We start from the raw sequence: 16,073 nt of genomic DNA on the forward strand, positions 1-16,073 counted from the left end.
GTAATACATGTGTGTGTGTAATATGTGTGTGTGTAATATATGTGTGTGTGTGTGTAGGGTCTCTCTCTCACGGCCAGTCTGCAGTCTCTGGAGGAGCTGGTCACTCTGTCTGGTCGGCTGGAGTGTGAGGGGCCCAACAGACACCTGTATGACTTCACTGGTACACTGCGTCTGGACAACCATAAGTACGTATACACACACACACACACACACACACACACACTTATTTTCATACGCTTGTCTTACACTGGATCATGACCATGCACTGACCATGAGTGTGGGATTTAATATGGACTTCCCCACCTTGTAGCCGTAACAGACTTCGCTCTTGTGGATTTCTGCAAGGGTTTGGAGTGTGCCTGTGGGAATTTGTGCCCATTCAATAAAAACAGCTACACTTAATACATGATATAGGACATTATATACACCAACCGGAGCATCATACACTCTGTAAACCTTATTATTTTGTACTTTGCAGCCCTGTTCCTCTTGGACCGGACCAGGTTTTGCTCCGTGGTGCCCAGATCAGAAACACACAGTGGGTCGTGGGTATTGTTGTCTACACTGGCCATGACTCCAAACTCATGCAGGTTGGTTTTATTAAATACACACATTGTATTGGACGTATAAATACGGACTGTGTGCTTTGTGTCAGCAACTAATAAATTGTCTTTAAACCAGTACTGACGTTTCCTCCTGCAGAACTCCACTAAAGCTCCTCTGAAGCGGTCTAACGTAGAACGGGTGACTAACGTTCAGATCCTGGTGCTGTTCTGCATATTGCTGGTGATGGCGCTGGTTAGCTCTATTGGTGCTGCCATCTGGAACAAGCAGCACACCAATGAAGCCTGCTGGTACCTCTCACGGACTGGTATGTACGAACTACATGCACACATCAGCATTTTTAACAGCTGTAAGTGTGTAACGTTTGTGTTTGCTTGTAGGTGACATCTCTTTGAACTTCTGGTACAATCTGCTGACCTTCATCATTCTGTACAACAACTTGATTCCCATCAGCCTGCTGGTCACACTGGAGGTGGTCAAATTCACACAGGCGCTCTTCATTAACTGGGTACGTTCAAAAACACACGAAGTCTGTCCGAAAACCCAGTGATCTCTCTGCATAGACGCATTTTACGTCATCCTACACTCCCGAGAAGAGGGCATGTCGATGAGCTTAGGGCTCGTCATGGACAGTTGAATCGTTTTCGGTTCACGGAGGGAGACGTTAGCTTGCTTGCTAGTCGATTGTCCTGCCTCAGCCCGTTGGTTTGAATGGCCTGTGGCTAACTGTGTTCGTTTAGTAAGCTAAAACTGCAGTGACGTAATGTAGTGCATCTAAATAATCTGCCTTATGAGTCAATGTCAATAGAATCCTTTCTACTTAGGCTGCCTAGGTAGGCAGCTCATTAGATTTTTGGACAGACCCATGGTATTAAAATAGAGTGACCTCTATGTGTTCTTTATAGCTGCTAGCTAGAGCTGATGTTGGTCAAGAAAGCCCTAACTGATGTTCCACTTCATTTCAAAGCTGTTCAGTAGGGCTAAGCACAAGGGCACAGTCATGCTGGAACAGAAAAGGACCTTCCCTAAACTGTTTTGGACTTGCCCCAATTGAACATGGTTCATCCAGCCTTGTGTGGAATTGACTCTTTGAATCAACTCCATACAAAGAATCGATTCAGAGTCGATTCCTTAATCTATGTATTATTTCCTTCACTTTTTTAGGACAGAGAGATGTACTATGCAGAAACGGACACGCCCGCAATGGCTCGAACATCGAACTTAAACGAAGAGCTCGGCCAGGTGAGCAGACGCCCCGTCCTGCGTTCTTCAAACCAAGCACTGCGCTTCATAAAATTCCAACATTTGTTTCGTTTAAGTTCAATTAAAAAGCGCTTTCTTGTTCATGTCTCTCCCAGGTGAAATATCTGTTCTCAGACAAGACGGGCACTCTGACCTGTAACGTCATGAACTTCAAAAAGTGCACCATCGCCGGCATCACGTACGGGTAAGCGTCCGGCTCGATGCCTTTTATATTTATCTTCCCGCATCAGCAGATTATTTGTGTGCCTTGCAATTTTCAGGGCTTTCTTAGCTAACGGAATATTGAACTGTTGGTCTGTGTTCATATTTGCGTCCATCTGGGGCCACTGATCAATCTGCAGGCACTTTCCAGATCTGGAGGCGGATCGATCCATGGAGGATTTCAGGTGAGGAGCCGCGCTGTCTCCGCTGCAGCGCTAATTCTGGGTTAGAAAGGGAACCGGGGGTTATAAATAAAGCAATAATTTTATAATCTAATCATCTGTTTTATCTCTGTCTTCATCTCAGTCACCTTCCTTCAAACAGCCACAACTCGACGGAGTTTGACGATCCTGCTCTCATTCAGAACATCGAGAAGGAACATGTAGATGCTCTTATTCTTTTATTAAATTACTAATCTCACTAATTTAACCCACATCTTATGATCAGATTAAATTTTTACCTTGTTTTCTTTCTTTATTTGTAGGTAACCTCTCCTCAGATCTGTGAGTTCCTGACCATGATGGCTGTGTGTCACACCGTTGTTCCTGAGCGAGACGGAAACCAGATTATCTATCAGGCCTCCTCACCAGGTATGTCAAAAAAAAGGTGTCCGCCAGCACACCAGCACATCATTTATTTCATTTTTATCTTCAAAATAGCATCGTGTTCAGATTATAAATGGATTTCCGTGTAGAACATTTGACCATCGTGTGATGCATGTAAACGTTAACAAGTCTATAAAGCATTAATATCATATAAAAGCATTTTACATCAGTCAGTCCCTGATGATGCCGGAATTCTGGTGTTGATGTTCTTGATGTGTTTAGATGAAGGAGCGCTGGTGAAAGGAGCCAAAAGTCTGGGCTTCGTGTTCACTGCAAGAACTCCACGTTCGGTCATCATAGAAGCGGTCAGTGTGTTCTAACACCAGAATGTGTCTAAACATATTTAACTATAAATAAATCAGCCGTTTCAGGCCGTAATTGTGATTTGTTTTAACGCAGCGGGAAAAAGAGCTGTCGTACGAGCTGCTCAACGTCCTCGAATTTTCCAGGTACGGACGCAGAACGTTCGATCAACAGTGTTATGAATAATTCACATGAATCTTTTTGTTTCTAATCAGCATCATTTCATCTCCGATAGCAATCGGAAGCGAATGTCGGTGGTGGTGAGAATTCCGTCAGGAAAACTGCGCCTGTACTGCAAAGGAGCTGTAAGGAGCTTAAACTGTGCATTCACACTACGGGTCTGTTTATAAACCTAGTGATTCTAAGGACTGGTCAGTGGAGCACAGTGTGACTCTGGTCTGTGCCTCTCCCCAGCCCTAATGAGAGTAATAAGGGGGGCTGGAAACAACTAGATTGGGAGAAAAGGGGTGGAAATGCAACACAAAATACATTTGTTTGTTGTGCTGTGGTATGAGAAAAGAAAGTGATACCATGTGATTTCACATCCTGCACATCCTGGTTCAGTGTTTGCTCACAGTGATGATGTTTACATGTCTGTGTTTTGTCTGTAGGATAATGTGATATTTGAGCGACTGCATGAATCCTCTCAGTATAAAGATCTGACCATAACTCACCTGGAACAGTTTGCAACTGAAGGTGAGACGTATTCTTAATATATTATATTATACATGGTATCACCAAGTCTCTTGGGGCCTGGTTTGCTTAGAAGGTGGATGGGAAGTGAAATTGTCCAAGTCAGACGCTTGAGTTCATAGCTCAGCTTGAATCCCAGGCGGTGCTTTAGACCTGCTCAGGCATCCAAACAGACAACAGCCAATGAAACTGGGCTTTATTGCCGTTGTAAAATTGTGACCCCTGCTGTCTGGTCAAGGCACTGCACTAATGGTGGGGCATTCACTAAGTTTATAGTGTGCATGTGTGTTCATGTGTGTTCATATACGTGTGTGTTTTGTGCATGTGTGTGCAGGTTTGCGGACGCTGTGCTTTGCCTACGTGGATCTGGAGGAGAACGCGTATCAGGAGTGGCTGAAAGCTTATAACGTCGCTAGCACAATAATAAAGGACCGAGCACAGAAACTAGAGGAATGCTACGAACTGCTGGAGAAGGTAACGGAAACAAGCTCTGGTGAACGTCAGTGTGGGGCTTCCTGTCTCACCCGCTGATCGTGCAATGCCAGCCAATCTCGGGCGTCTATAAGCCCTCATGTATGGGGCTTCTTCCGAGACACATTGGTGTCGCCAGTGAGCTGCAGTTCATAAACATGTAGTCGGTGAAGCACATGCTAGCTCGCTCGAATTGGTGACTGTTGTGGGTGGGAAATGTCTGATTAGAGCCCAAATTTGTGCTTATACGGTGTTTAATGCCCTGTAATGGACTTGCCAATTGTCTGAGGTGTTTCCTACCTTTTGCTCGGTGAATTGCATCAGATATGACCCTGAATAGGATAAAGCAGTAGTAAAACAGACCATGAATAAATGAAAATGGGATCTTTTAGTGTTTGGACTTCTGATAATAGTTGTCAAGTGGCAAGGGTATGGAAATGCAGCTTAACGGTCATGTTATTGATGTGTATGCCAAACAGTGCCAGCAGTGGGCGCTGTGGTTCTACATATCAGATTATTGGATTAACCGTGCAGATGGAGACTAGTGATGACAGTAACAGTTTGGTTCATTTACTTATGCACACATGCACACACTTACACTCGACAGGATGAGTATTTTGGTGTGTGTGTGTGTGTATGTATATATTAAAGCTCATTCCCAGATGAGCAGGGAGGGGATGGTGGAGGGGGTAGGTAGACCACAGCGGGGATAATTACCTGCACCGGTCTGCCAAGAGCCTCATAAAACTAAAGTCAACAACACCACCATGTTACCAACACACACACTGTCTTTCTGTTCGTCTTTCTCACGCACCCGCACACACACCGGGAGCAGGGAGTCATGGGAAATCAAGAAGCATCCTCGCTTTGTGCTCATAAATATCAGCAAAAATGATGCATTAATAAGCACACGTATCAAATCTTTAGTTTTATTTGTATGTTTTACTACCGGTTTAGCTTGATCAGGGTTGCTGTGGGTCACTGAGCGTAATGCATGAACACACCCCAGACAGGAAGCCAATTCATCTCATGGCTTCGGCCTTCCCTGCTCAGACACAGTCAGACATGACCGGCCCATAGCAACTCGTTTCGAACCCTAGACCTCAGCGCTCACTATCCGTATATTAATGACCAAAAACAAGTGGACAAGCCTCTTTGATGAGTCCACTCTTACCTTTCGCAGGACTTACTGTTGCTCGGTGCTACCGCTATAGAGGACCGCTTGCAGTCCGGCGTCCCCGAGACCATTGCCACGCTCATCAGGGCGGACATCAAGATCTGGGTCCTGACCGGAGACAAGCAGGAGACGGCCATCAACATCGGTGTGTGTGCTTGTTGGTCAAGAAAGCTTCCGGTGCTTGCGTGTGTATCGCTTCGTGCACAGGGCCTTCCTTAAACTGTTGCTGCAAAGTTAAAAGCATGTCATTACTTGTATATAGTAGATTTATAGCCCTTTTTAAGCAGTTGTCGTGGCTGAAACACATGAAGTCTTTCATTAGAAAGGTAGGGCGTCCCAATACTTTTGTAACATTTCGACTTTGCTTTTCTAGGTTACTCCTGTCGACTGGTGACACACGGGATGTCCCTAATCATCATCAACGAAGACACTCTGGATGTAAGTGTTTGTGCTAGTGAGTGTGTGTGTGTGTGTGTGTGTGTGTGTGTGTGTGGAAAGCAGGGCGGTGGGTCCAAACGTGGGTGTGTTCCTTTGTTTCTTTGTGCAGGTTCGAGGTAATTAGGGTGTCTGGTGTCATCAGTGAAAGCACGATGAAAGACAAGCGCACACACCACACACACACACTGCAGTCTGTATTCCCACGGAAGGCGTACACACACTGTGGCGTGTAGTAGCAGAAGCAGTCGGCAGTGTGATTGTGGTTGTTCATTGATTGAAACAAGCAGACAAACTGCACACACACACACACAAACACACACACACACACACACTTTACCAAGTGCAGCTTCTATGTTAATTATTTGCAGATTTGTGTAGTCACACAGCGGGATTTGTACTGAGGTATGCCTTGGCCCCTGTGTGTGTGTGTGTGTGCGCATACTACGGCTATCCAAACTAAATTCTGACCCAAGTCTAGGACATTCATTCATCCATTTATTTGCACTAACTGCTTAATCCTGGTCAAGGTCAAAGTGAGTCTGGTGCTACCTATAAAACACTGGTCAGGGTGCCAGCTTATTGCAGAGCATCACACACACACACACACACACACTCGCTCACACCTAGAGGCTAATCAGAACAGCCAGTCCATCCTAGCGGTTAAGGTACTGGACCAGTAATCAGAAGGTTGCCGGTTCAAGCCCACCACTGCCAGCTTGCCACTGTTGGCCCTCAGTTGCTTAGATTGTATACCGTCGCTCTGGATAAAAGCGTCCGCTATATGCCGAAGGGGGCAGACGGAAACCAGAGCACCCAGAGGAAACCCAGAGCTCTAGTACCCATGTTGTTGTGCATGGATTGTCCACCCTTTCCACCTGTTTGCATCTATAACAGCCTCCATTTGTCTTGAAAATCTTGAGAAATTAAGAAAATTATATATAAATAAATCACATTTATTTGGTTCATCGGTGTAATTTAATGAAACATACAGTATGTATCTCAGATATGTCAGATATTTGACCGAGTGACCCCTTGACGAGAGGGGGGCTGTAAAGAGCAGCTCATTTCACTGGAAAATCCCTGCAGAGCTGTGTGTGTGTGTGTGTGTGTGTGGCGCAACAGCTGCTGATGCGTGAGAAGAATATAGTCACAGTTGTACAGACAAATCAAATCTCATTCCTCCCTCGCCCTCTCTCTCTCTCTCTGTCTCTCTTTCTCTCTCTCTTGTATAATTGTTTGATTGGTTATGTTTTCTCACTCACATGGATCAGTTCAGTCAGGGTATGTTTACACTGGATGTCCTGATAGATGGAAAAATGCTTCTCAGATCACTGATTCTCACAGCAACCCTAGCGATAGTGGACGGTGCAAAATTACATCGTAAACTTAGCGGATGTGCAGAGGGATCATCCGATGGGTCAGCTGGGGAGGCTAAAACACCTGAATTCATTAAATTACAGAGGTGTACATATATTTTCGGCCATGTATTGGTGTGTGTGAGTGTGTGAACTAGCACTGCTTTGTGTGGACAAAGGCACGATCGTAATCTCACACTGACCGTGATTAGAGAACCAACCGGTGATACGTCCCAGCAGTCGTGTGTGTACGTTACTCAAAATATAAACGCGATAAGATTAGATGTGAGAATACATTCACCAGCCACTGTACCAGAGTGTGTGTGTGTGTGTATATATATATATATACCGAATATGTGTGTGTGACTTATCACGTTTGTGTGAACATAGATTTCATTCGGTTCCCAGCTGTGAAGCGGCTGAAAATAACATTCGGCTTGGATCATGAATCATAAAGTACACACACGTATCAGAGACCCTTAACACTGGATGCCATTCCTGACACAACACTCCTACTTATCCGGGCTTGGGACAGGCACTAAGGGTGCACTGACATGTGTGCCACCCCCACCCCCCAGTAATAGCTAGATTTACATAACACCATGTGCCTTCTGTAATTGTAAGCCTAATTCGTGATTCGAACCCCTGGAACCCAGGCACCCAGGTACCAGCAGCGTGGCTCTTATGTAAAGGCAGTAGTCGGTGTCCCAAATCTTAGTGATTTATGATCTGTAATGAATGGCATTATTAGTTGCATTTAACCACAGCTGTATTAGACTGCAGCTGGATTAGAATGTGCGACTTAACAGGAAATGCAGGAGAGTTTTCCATTTCAAGACAAGCTGTAATAGGTTACCAGTAAACGTTTCTCTTCCACCATCCAGCCACTACACACACACACACACACACTCACACTCTCACTCACACATGGTTTACTTTTCAGCACTCCTGACATCTGCAGTATCTGATAATCTGTCTGTTCCGTTCTGTGTTTTGCTTTCCCACTTTTTTCACCGGGAAGGTGAGTGGAACAGGAATTCCTGTTTAAAAAGATAAACTACAGTGATTTAGAGCTCAACACACACACACACACACACACACACAAAGAGCGATTCAGGTGTGCAGGAAGGTTGCACTTTCTCCAGGGTGATGTGAGGATAGAAAGGCTCAGTTGAGCAGGATCCGAGTTCAGGATGTGATCCGAGATCTGATAGCGACTGGAGGATCCAGAGGTGGCGGAGAGGTATGTGAGGTTCGGCTTGGCGGTTGCCATGGCGTTTATTCCGTCTAATGAAAAATGTCCAGGTGATCGATCAAGCGGTCAGATAACTGTGTGTGTGGGTTGGTGGGTGTGTGGGTCATTTGTTCAAAGAAAGAACCTGATTCTCTCCCTTTTTCTCCCAATTTAGCATAGCCAGTTAGTCTTCCGCTGCTGGGAATCCCAGTTGCATTTGTGGAGGGTATATTTGCCTGCTCCACACCCTCAACCCCTTCTTTTTCGCCCATGCTCATCATGAGGCTCATCTTTTTCTGCACAGGCGCCTCAGTCTGCTACCCAGAGTCCTTGCACAGCGACCCCGCCCACTTAGTCCGGCCTTTTCCCACACAGAAGACTCGGTGGCCAATTTGTCTGCTGCAGGCACTGCCAGTTGTGCCCGCTAGATGGCGCCCAGCCGACCGGTAGCAGAGCCGAGATTCGAACCTGTGTTTAGAATCTCAGCGCTGGTGTGCTGGCGGAATATTCCGAGCAGCCCGGGCGCCTACACAGACTTGTGATTAGCTGTGTGTTTGTAAGGGGAGGGACAATGCCTGAAACAGGGTTCTTTGTTATCGTTGCAAGTGCGGCCTCTCCTGGTCGGTCGAGGCGCCTGCATGGGGGGCGGCTGATCACAGATAGCAGTGCATGACCCCACTTGCAGGTGAAAAGAAGTGATCTGTGCATGCACACACACACACACAAATGGTTCACACATTTCATGATTATGGTACAAGTGGATCGTGATTTTAAACAGGAACCCATAAGCCTGTAGTTCAGGATCTTGAGGCCGTTGTGGTCATCTTATGAGTGACGGGTTGATTTAGAACAGATGGATGTGAGGGAGAGAACCACTTAAACATGGCCCTGAACTTTTATAGGCGTTACACACTTAGCCTGAGGTGTGTGTGTGTGTGTGCAATATCTCGGTACATGTATGTCAAGCCATATGGTTGATTATTTTCACTGTTTCACAGCAGCTACAGCTTTAGTACATTAAACTCCACTGGCTGAAACACTGCGAGCACAGGCTGGCAAAACGCTCACTGTGTCGTAACATCACTACTGGACTGTGTGTATTTTAAGTGTGTGTTGTGATTATGAGGTGTAATTTCTCTCCACTGCAGGACACTCGAGCCACGCTGGTCAGACACTGCTCGTCTTTAGGAGATTCTCTGGGGAAGGAGAACGATCTAGCGCTGATCATCGACGGCCAGACGCTCAAATACGCGCTCTCGTTCGAAGTGCGCCAGACCTTCCTCGAGCTAGCCCTGTCCTGCAAGGCTGTCATCTGCTGCAGGTACACACACACACACACACGTACAGTACAAATACGCCGTCACGTGGCGTTAAACAGTCTGACCGCCTGCCTGGGGTACAAAAGACTTTCTCAGCCTGTCTGTAGAGCAGGACAGAGACAGCAGTCTATCACTAAACACATTCCTCTGTCTGGTGATAGTAATTCAGAACCTTTGGGATGAATCGGAATACCAACCGCCAGGCTTGGTCAGATCAGCATCAGTGCCTGAGCTCACTTTCGATTTGAATGCGGAATGGTCGGGAATGACTTACTTCAATAAATATTTACAATTGTTAAAAAAAGCCACCATACTACTAAGAATTCAGTATGTGTGTGTGTGTGTGTGTGGGGAAGTAAAGGTTTGGTGCCGCCTGGGGTAAGTAAACAAATAGCGCTAATGGAAGCTTGGCATGCACAACACAGCGCTCTGTGCAGGGTAATTTAAAACCCTGAGTTGTGTTCAAATGTCAACCTACTGACTCATTTGCTGCGATTATCCCCAAACACACACACACACACACACATTCACACACACACACACACACACACACACACTCTGTCGTGCGTGTGTACTGTTGGGTTTACAGTTGGCTCCTAATAAGCTTGTATTAGCTGGTTGCACGTATGATTAAAAAACAAGCCGTAGAGCCATGTGGTGTGTGTACATGTGTGTGTGTGTGTGTGTGTGTGGGTCTGTGTTCAAGGGGGAATAATTGTCTCACGTTGTGTAAATCCTATATCCGGAGTGGAGTCTCTCAGGCCTTGCAAACCGGCTAAACCACCCGGCTGCGTGAGCGACACCCCCCAACCCACACACACACACACACACCTAAGCCTCTCACTAAGTTTAGTGCACACTAGATGATTTCTAGTCCAATTTTTGGTTGCCTGATTGGCTGCTTTATATTTCCGCTAGTAATTGAGCGAATGTGTGTGAGCGTGAGCGCTATTTCCGAATGTATTCCCACTTCAACCCTGAGTAGTTGAACATGTGGGCCATGTACGTAGGTGCCTCATTACATGTCCAGTTACGTAACCTAAGGCAGCGGCAGTGTCCGAAATGGCAAAATGAGTCGCTGACCTTAAAATGGGGTGCTAGAGGGTGTACTCTGTACAAATCATGCGTGTGTGTGTTTGTGCGCACTCCCAGTTCCTGACTTCACACTGTTTATTTAAACACCACTTTGTGCGCTTCATTTTGTGCTCTACCCCGCCACGGAGTTCATTCCTCAGTCTTTCATCTCCCCGCCGCGGTGCGAGCGTGAGCAACGCGTTCAAAGGGAAAGAGATTTCGGGAGATCTCGGAAGAGAGCGAGAGAGCGCGAGCCAGCTCAGATGCACTTACACACCTTTTCTGCAGCGAGAAGAATGAAAGCACGTCGCTGATCTCTTGTTTTTCGCTGGGGCTTTCCGACAGAGAGAGAGACACAGAGAGAGAGAGAGAGAGAGAGAGTATAAGGCCACCCAGTAGTCTGAGTGCGATTCTGGCAAGATCGTGTCTGTTTTAATGCTTCATAGACTTCATACAGGCGTGTCAGCAAATGGGCCATGAGAGAACGGAAATGATGGAGGAATCAGAAAAATGTTTGCTGACTCCCAGCACTCACATCACAGAACATCACATCCAAAAAACACGCAACGTGGACGCTCATATCAATCAGCCTCGATACCTTCCTTTACGATTCACACTAGATTTTTAAAAACGACTGCAGGAATTCACGTCCAGTTTTTTCGGCTGCTCCTGTATGTTTATTAAAGGGTCGCCACAGTGGACTTGGTCCGTATACCAGACTTGGCACAGTTTTTACTCCGGATGCCCTTTCTGACGCAACCCTCTTATTTTTTTTTTTATTATTTCATGCATTTTACCCCCTTATTCTCCAAATTTAGTGTAGGAAATCCCCAACAGCGTCCAAGGAGGGTGTATATTTGCCTGATGCACACTCCCTCTGATGTGTGCGCATTCATGTGCTCATTTTTTGTTCCTTTATAAAGCAAGCTCTATAAATACATATAGAAATGCTCGGTTTAAAGAAACCCCAGTGTCCTCCAGTGCACAGAGCCCTGACCTCAGCACCACTCAACAGTTTTGAAATGAACTGGAACATGAATTGAAGCTTTCTTGACCAACATCAGTGCCCAGCCATACACATGCTGCCACCTTTAGACTGAAAGGGCACAGATTCTTACAGACATGCTTCAAACAGCCTGTGTGGCTGTTGTTCTAACTGAAAACATCACATAGAGGTCACTTTATTTTAACACCGCGTGTATTTGATCTGTAATGTCCAACAAGCTCATGATCAGGTGTCCAAATACTTTTGGCCATAATGTGTATATCTCAACAACTTTTATTATTAGCATCTTAATTAGTTTCTTGAATCTGGGGTCAGTGTTTAGAATCGGTGACTGCTTGACTTAAGTGGTCAGTTGATTCAAAAAGCACTGCTGACTTCGATGTTTCATTTAACAGGAACGAAATATCTTTGTGTGTGTGTGTGTGTGTGCGTGCGTGCAGGGTCTCTCCGCTGCAGAAATCGGAGATAGTGGACATGGTGAAGAAGCACGTAAAGGCAATCACGCTGGCCATCGGTGACGGCGCCAACGACGTCGGAATGATCCAGACTGCACACGTGGGTGTGGGCATCAGTGGCAACGAGGGCATGCAGGCTACCAACTCATCCGACTACTCTATAGCCCAGGTCTCTCTTACACACATACACACACACACACACAGTGCCTCCGGTGTTGGGTTATCCGGGTGCTTCTGTACTAATAGCTTACACGTGTTGCTCTGGTACAGAATCCACAGGAGGTTCATTCTTTCTGTGTGTGTGTGTGTGTGTGTGTGTGTGCAGTTCTCGTACCTGGAGAAGCTGTTGCTGGTACATGGAGCCTGGAGCTACACTCGAGTCACTAAATGCATCCTGTACTGTTTCTACAAGAATGTGGTGCTGTACATCATAGAGGTACGCTCGCTTCCCTTTTTTCTCCCAGTTTAGCATAGCCAGTTCGTTTTCAGCTGCAGTGGACCCTGATCGCGTCCGAGGAGGGTATATTTGCCTGACACGTGCCCCCACCGACCCCTTCTTAATACTGAACGTGAGGCCGGTCTTGCGCATGGAGAGTCACGGTCTTCTTCCACACAGCAGACTGGGGGTTTGGAATCACTGCGCTACTTGGGTTCCCTGTTCTCACATTCAAGCCTTAAGATGAGTTTCAGGCGACAGGAGTGGTGTACAGCACACTGCCATTGGATTCCGGAGCACTGAGCGTGCATTCTCTTAGTTAATGAGAAGCACATGACTATAATGTTGAACAGTAGGTGAGGACGGTGTGTAGGGGAGGTGTGAAATTTGCCCTGCCCAAAGCACCTACCCCCAACTCCGACTGACAAGTTTAGGATGAATCGGAAACCTGACTGCAAACCAGGCCTTTGCCTTATCATCAGCAATCGTACCCAATCCCAATTATGCTCTTGTGGCTGAATGAATGAGAATTGGTTTGGTGTCCACATACTTTCGGCACTGTAGGGTAGCTTGTGGATTTTGTTAATGTGACAACACAAAGACACACACACACACACTCGCAGGTACAACGTCACACCCTTGTGTATATAAAGTGAGACATTTTGCAGCTGTTTGTAGAAGTGTGTGACAGTGATGGATGAGAAACAACCTCCGGTCTGCTTTCTGTCACACACACACACACACACACACACATCTCGTGTCTAGTGGGGCATTTCTCAGCTGTTCATGCTTTTAAAAATGCTAGCAGGTGCTACAGCATGACCCACCTCCCCTGTGACTTTCGTGTGGGTGTGTGTGTGTGTGTGTGTCAGTGTGTGAGGGGGGTAATTCAGTGGTCTGATACATTTTATTTAACTCAATTTCCTCCCTTTATCTCCCAATTTAGTCGTTTCTAATTCCTGATTGTGAATGCGCTACGGCTGATATTGCATATTATGTATATGCATATTGCAATATAACAATAGAGGTCAAGCAATCAAGTCTGTACCGTTCTCTTGGTGTAGGTGACACATGCACTCACTCACACCTTGTCGATAATATGGTGAATAAACATCGTGGACTCTACAAACACTGTAATTAATCTGTGTAATTAATCAGTTTTAAATAATCAGACGTGTGTGTGTGAGGGTGTGTGTGTGTGTGTGTGTGTGTGTGTTGGACAGTGGGTGGTACAGCATGACTGTACATGCCATGGGAAACACTGTGTTGAGGTGCATGGTGGTGGGAAACCACTGTGTGTTTACCCAGGCATATTTTGTGCACTGTGTGTGTACATCTGTATTAATGAGTGTGTATGTGAGGTAGGATGATGTGCGGTTATTAGTGAGGATTAGCTGCTTGCAGGTAATAGCTTTTGAGGTCAAGGTTCAGAGACTGTCTTTGTGAAGGGGGATGGATGGCATGTGAAGTGTGTGTGTGTGTGTGTGTGAGAGAGTCCTGTCAGAGTGGACATCAGGGTTAAAGTGTTTTGATGTTATCTTGAATGTCTTTACTAGTGGACTCACAGTTCACGGCCTCTCTCTCTCTTTCTGTGTCCTGTCCATGTCCACACCTCTCTCGCCCCCCGCTCTCCTCCAGCTGTGGTTCGCCTTTGTGAATGGTTTCTCTGGGCAGATTCTGTTCGAGCGCTGGTGCATCGGCCTGTACAACGTGGTGAGTTCCTCTCTACTGCTCATGCTTCTTATAAATGAATGGAAAGTGACCTTGATAAAGCCAGAACTGACCAGTTATTATTTGACATCATTTTCGGCACTAACATCTCCGATATGTTGCCTCGGACGTGAGGTCGAGAGTAACTTGAAACTAGGGTCGGGAAAGCTGATGCTTTCTTAGCCGTCCATCAAACCAGAGGGCAGGTAGCAGATATTCATAATAGTCTGACCACCTCAGAAGTCATTTGACCCTCTTTATACCTTCAGGGCTGACCACTTGTGAACCAATCACCTGAGAGGCATCTTATGTTTACATTTACTTTGCATTTACTGTTGGGCCCTTGAGTAAGGCCCTTAACCCTCTCTGCTTCAGGGGTGTAGTACAATGGCTGACCCTGCACTCTCACCCCAGCTTCTAAACAAGCAACTGAGGGTTAATGGCCTTTCTCAAGGGCCCAAAGGTGGCTTGAACTGGCAGCCTTCTGATTACTAGTCCAGTACCTTAAGTGCTGAGGTACCACCCATGAGCCAAAACATTAGGACCACTCACCAGGTATGCCGTCAAAGCGGCTCTAAACCACCAAAAGATGGACTCCTGTGGTATCTGGTTCTAGAACGTTACCAGCATTAACTTTAGCTGCTTTACGCTGCGAGGTGGAGCGTCCTACAGTGCATCCCAGTGCCATCTCTTACATGGGTAAACACATACCCAGCCATCCATACCACCTTGGAGAACAGGACTCGTTTCCAATGCCTGCATGGCCATTGTAGAGTTGGTGTGGCCGCTTTGACTCTTCTGTGACTGTGCAGCCCTGTATATACAGGGGTACCTTACCCCATAGCCTTTATGTTTTCTGGAATCAAGTCAAGTCTTGGCCACCCAACAACCTGTCGGCGGTTTGTGACTTGTCTTTCAAGGTCACTTAGATCTATAGCTCTGTTCATATCTGCTGCATTTAACACATAAATTATGAGTAACTTCTGTCTACTAAAATATGAAATAGTCATTACTGTGCACATTTGGGGGTGATCCTAATGATGTGGCTAATTAGTGTTGTACACGATGCTTAGGAATTTAAAGTGCATGTAGAAGTAATAACAGAGTGTCGTGTTGATGTGTGTGTGTTCCAGATCTTCACAGCGCTGCCTCCCTTCACGTTGGGGATTTTCGATCGACCGTGCAGCCAGCAGAACATGCTCCGCTTCCCACAGCTGTACCGCATCACACAGAACGCGGACGGATTCAACACCAAAGTACTGCCGCTCATACACGCCGTTCACTTCAACATATCCTATACATACGTCCAGGAAACAGTTTGTGACCTTTCTGTAGCTTGAAAGGTAAAAAAAAATCATGACAACCAACCAGCAGTGAAAGTGTGAGGCATGGTGAAGGGTGCATCACGTTCTGGGTGACCAGAAAGAGCCGTGCTCATGTGGAGCCATCGGATGAATACCGAGCAGTGAACGGTGAACGCGGCGCAGTCTGGGCGCTCCTGTGAACAGGCCTCGGCTGTAACCGCTCAGGTCTGATGTTGACTCAGTGATCGAGTGATAATCTGCGTAAACAGCGCTACAGGGAGATGGTGCCGTTACCATAGCGATTACGATGCGATTGGAGACAGAATAAGGAAGTTATTCATTTGAGGGGGAGGCCACAGCGTGTGTGTGCATGTGTGTTAATAGGGGTAACAGTGAGGACACTGAGCTGGTTGTATATCTGTAGAGATGCTGTTTGTGTGGGCTGTGTATTTCTTGGCAGTGTCA

General features: G+C 46.3%; 1 protein-coding gene across 4 annotated transcripts in view; it reads left to right on the forward strand.

Annotated features, from left to right (window-relative positions):
- Positions 1-16,073, forward strand: part of atp8a2 (ATPase phospholipid transporting 8A2) — a 48,768-nt gene that overhangs the window by 23,735 nt on the left and 8,960 nt on the right. For all 4 annotated transcript variants that reach the window (XM_062985721.1, XM_062985722.1, XM_062985723.1 and 1 more), the window contains 21 exons: positions 58-185; positions 479-590; positions 703-871; positions 945-1,072; positions 1,729-1,806; positions 1,923-2,011; positions 2,169-2,213; positions 2,335-2,410; positions 2,513-2,618; positions 2,856-2,938; positions 3,033-3,082; positions 3,172-3,241; positions 3,548-3,632; positions 3,964-4,103; positions 5,284-5,422; positions 5,651-5,715; positions 9,453-9,625; positions 12,144-12,327; positions 12,484-12,594; positions 14,233-14,307; positions 15,438-15,560. In XM_062985721.1, the coding sequence (XP_062841791.1) occupies positions 58-185; positions 479-590; positions 703-871; positions 945-1,072; positions 1,729-1,806; positions 1,923-2,011; positions 2,169-2,213; positions 2,335-2,410; positions 2,513-2,618; positions 2,856-2,938; positions 3,033-3,082; positions 3,172-3,241; positions 3,548-3,632; positions 3,964-4,103; positions 5,284-5,422; positions 5,651-5,715; positions 9,453-9,625; positions 12,144-12,327; positions 12,484-12,594; positions 14,233-14,307; positions 15,438-15,560 (2,229 nt within the window). The remainder of the gene's footprint in view (positions 1-57; positions 186-478; positions 591-702; positions 872-944; positions 1,073-1,728; positions 1,807-1,922; positions 2,012-2,168; positions 2,214-2,334; positions 2,411-2,512; positions 2,619-2,855; positions 2,939-3,032; positions 3,083-3,171; positions 3,242-3,547; positions 3,633-3,963; positions 4,104-5,283; positions 5,423-5,650; positions 5,716-9,452; positions 9,626-12,143; positions 12,328-12,483; positions 12,595-14,232; positions 14,308-15,437; positions 15,561-16,073) is intronic.

The sequence above is a fragment of the Trichomycterus rosablanca genome, chromosome 23 (genome assembly GCF_030014385.1).
Source record: "Trichomycterus rosablanca isolate fTriRos1 chromosome 23, fTriRos1.hap1, whole genome shotgun sequence".
Taxonomy (NCBI): Eukaryota; Metazoa; Chordata; class Actinopteri; order Siluriformes; family Trichomycteridae; genus Trichomycterus; species Trichomycterus rosablanca.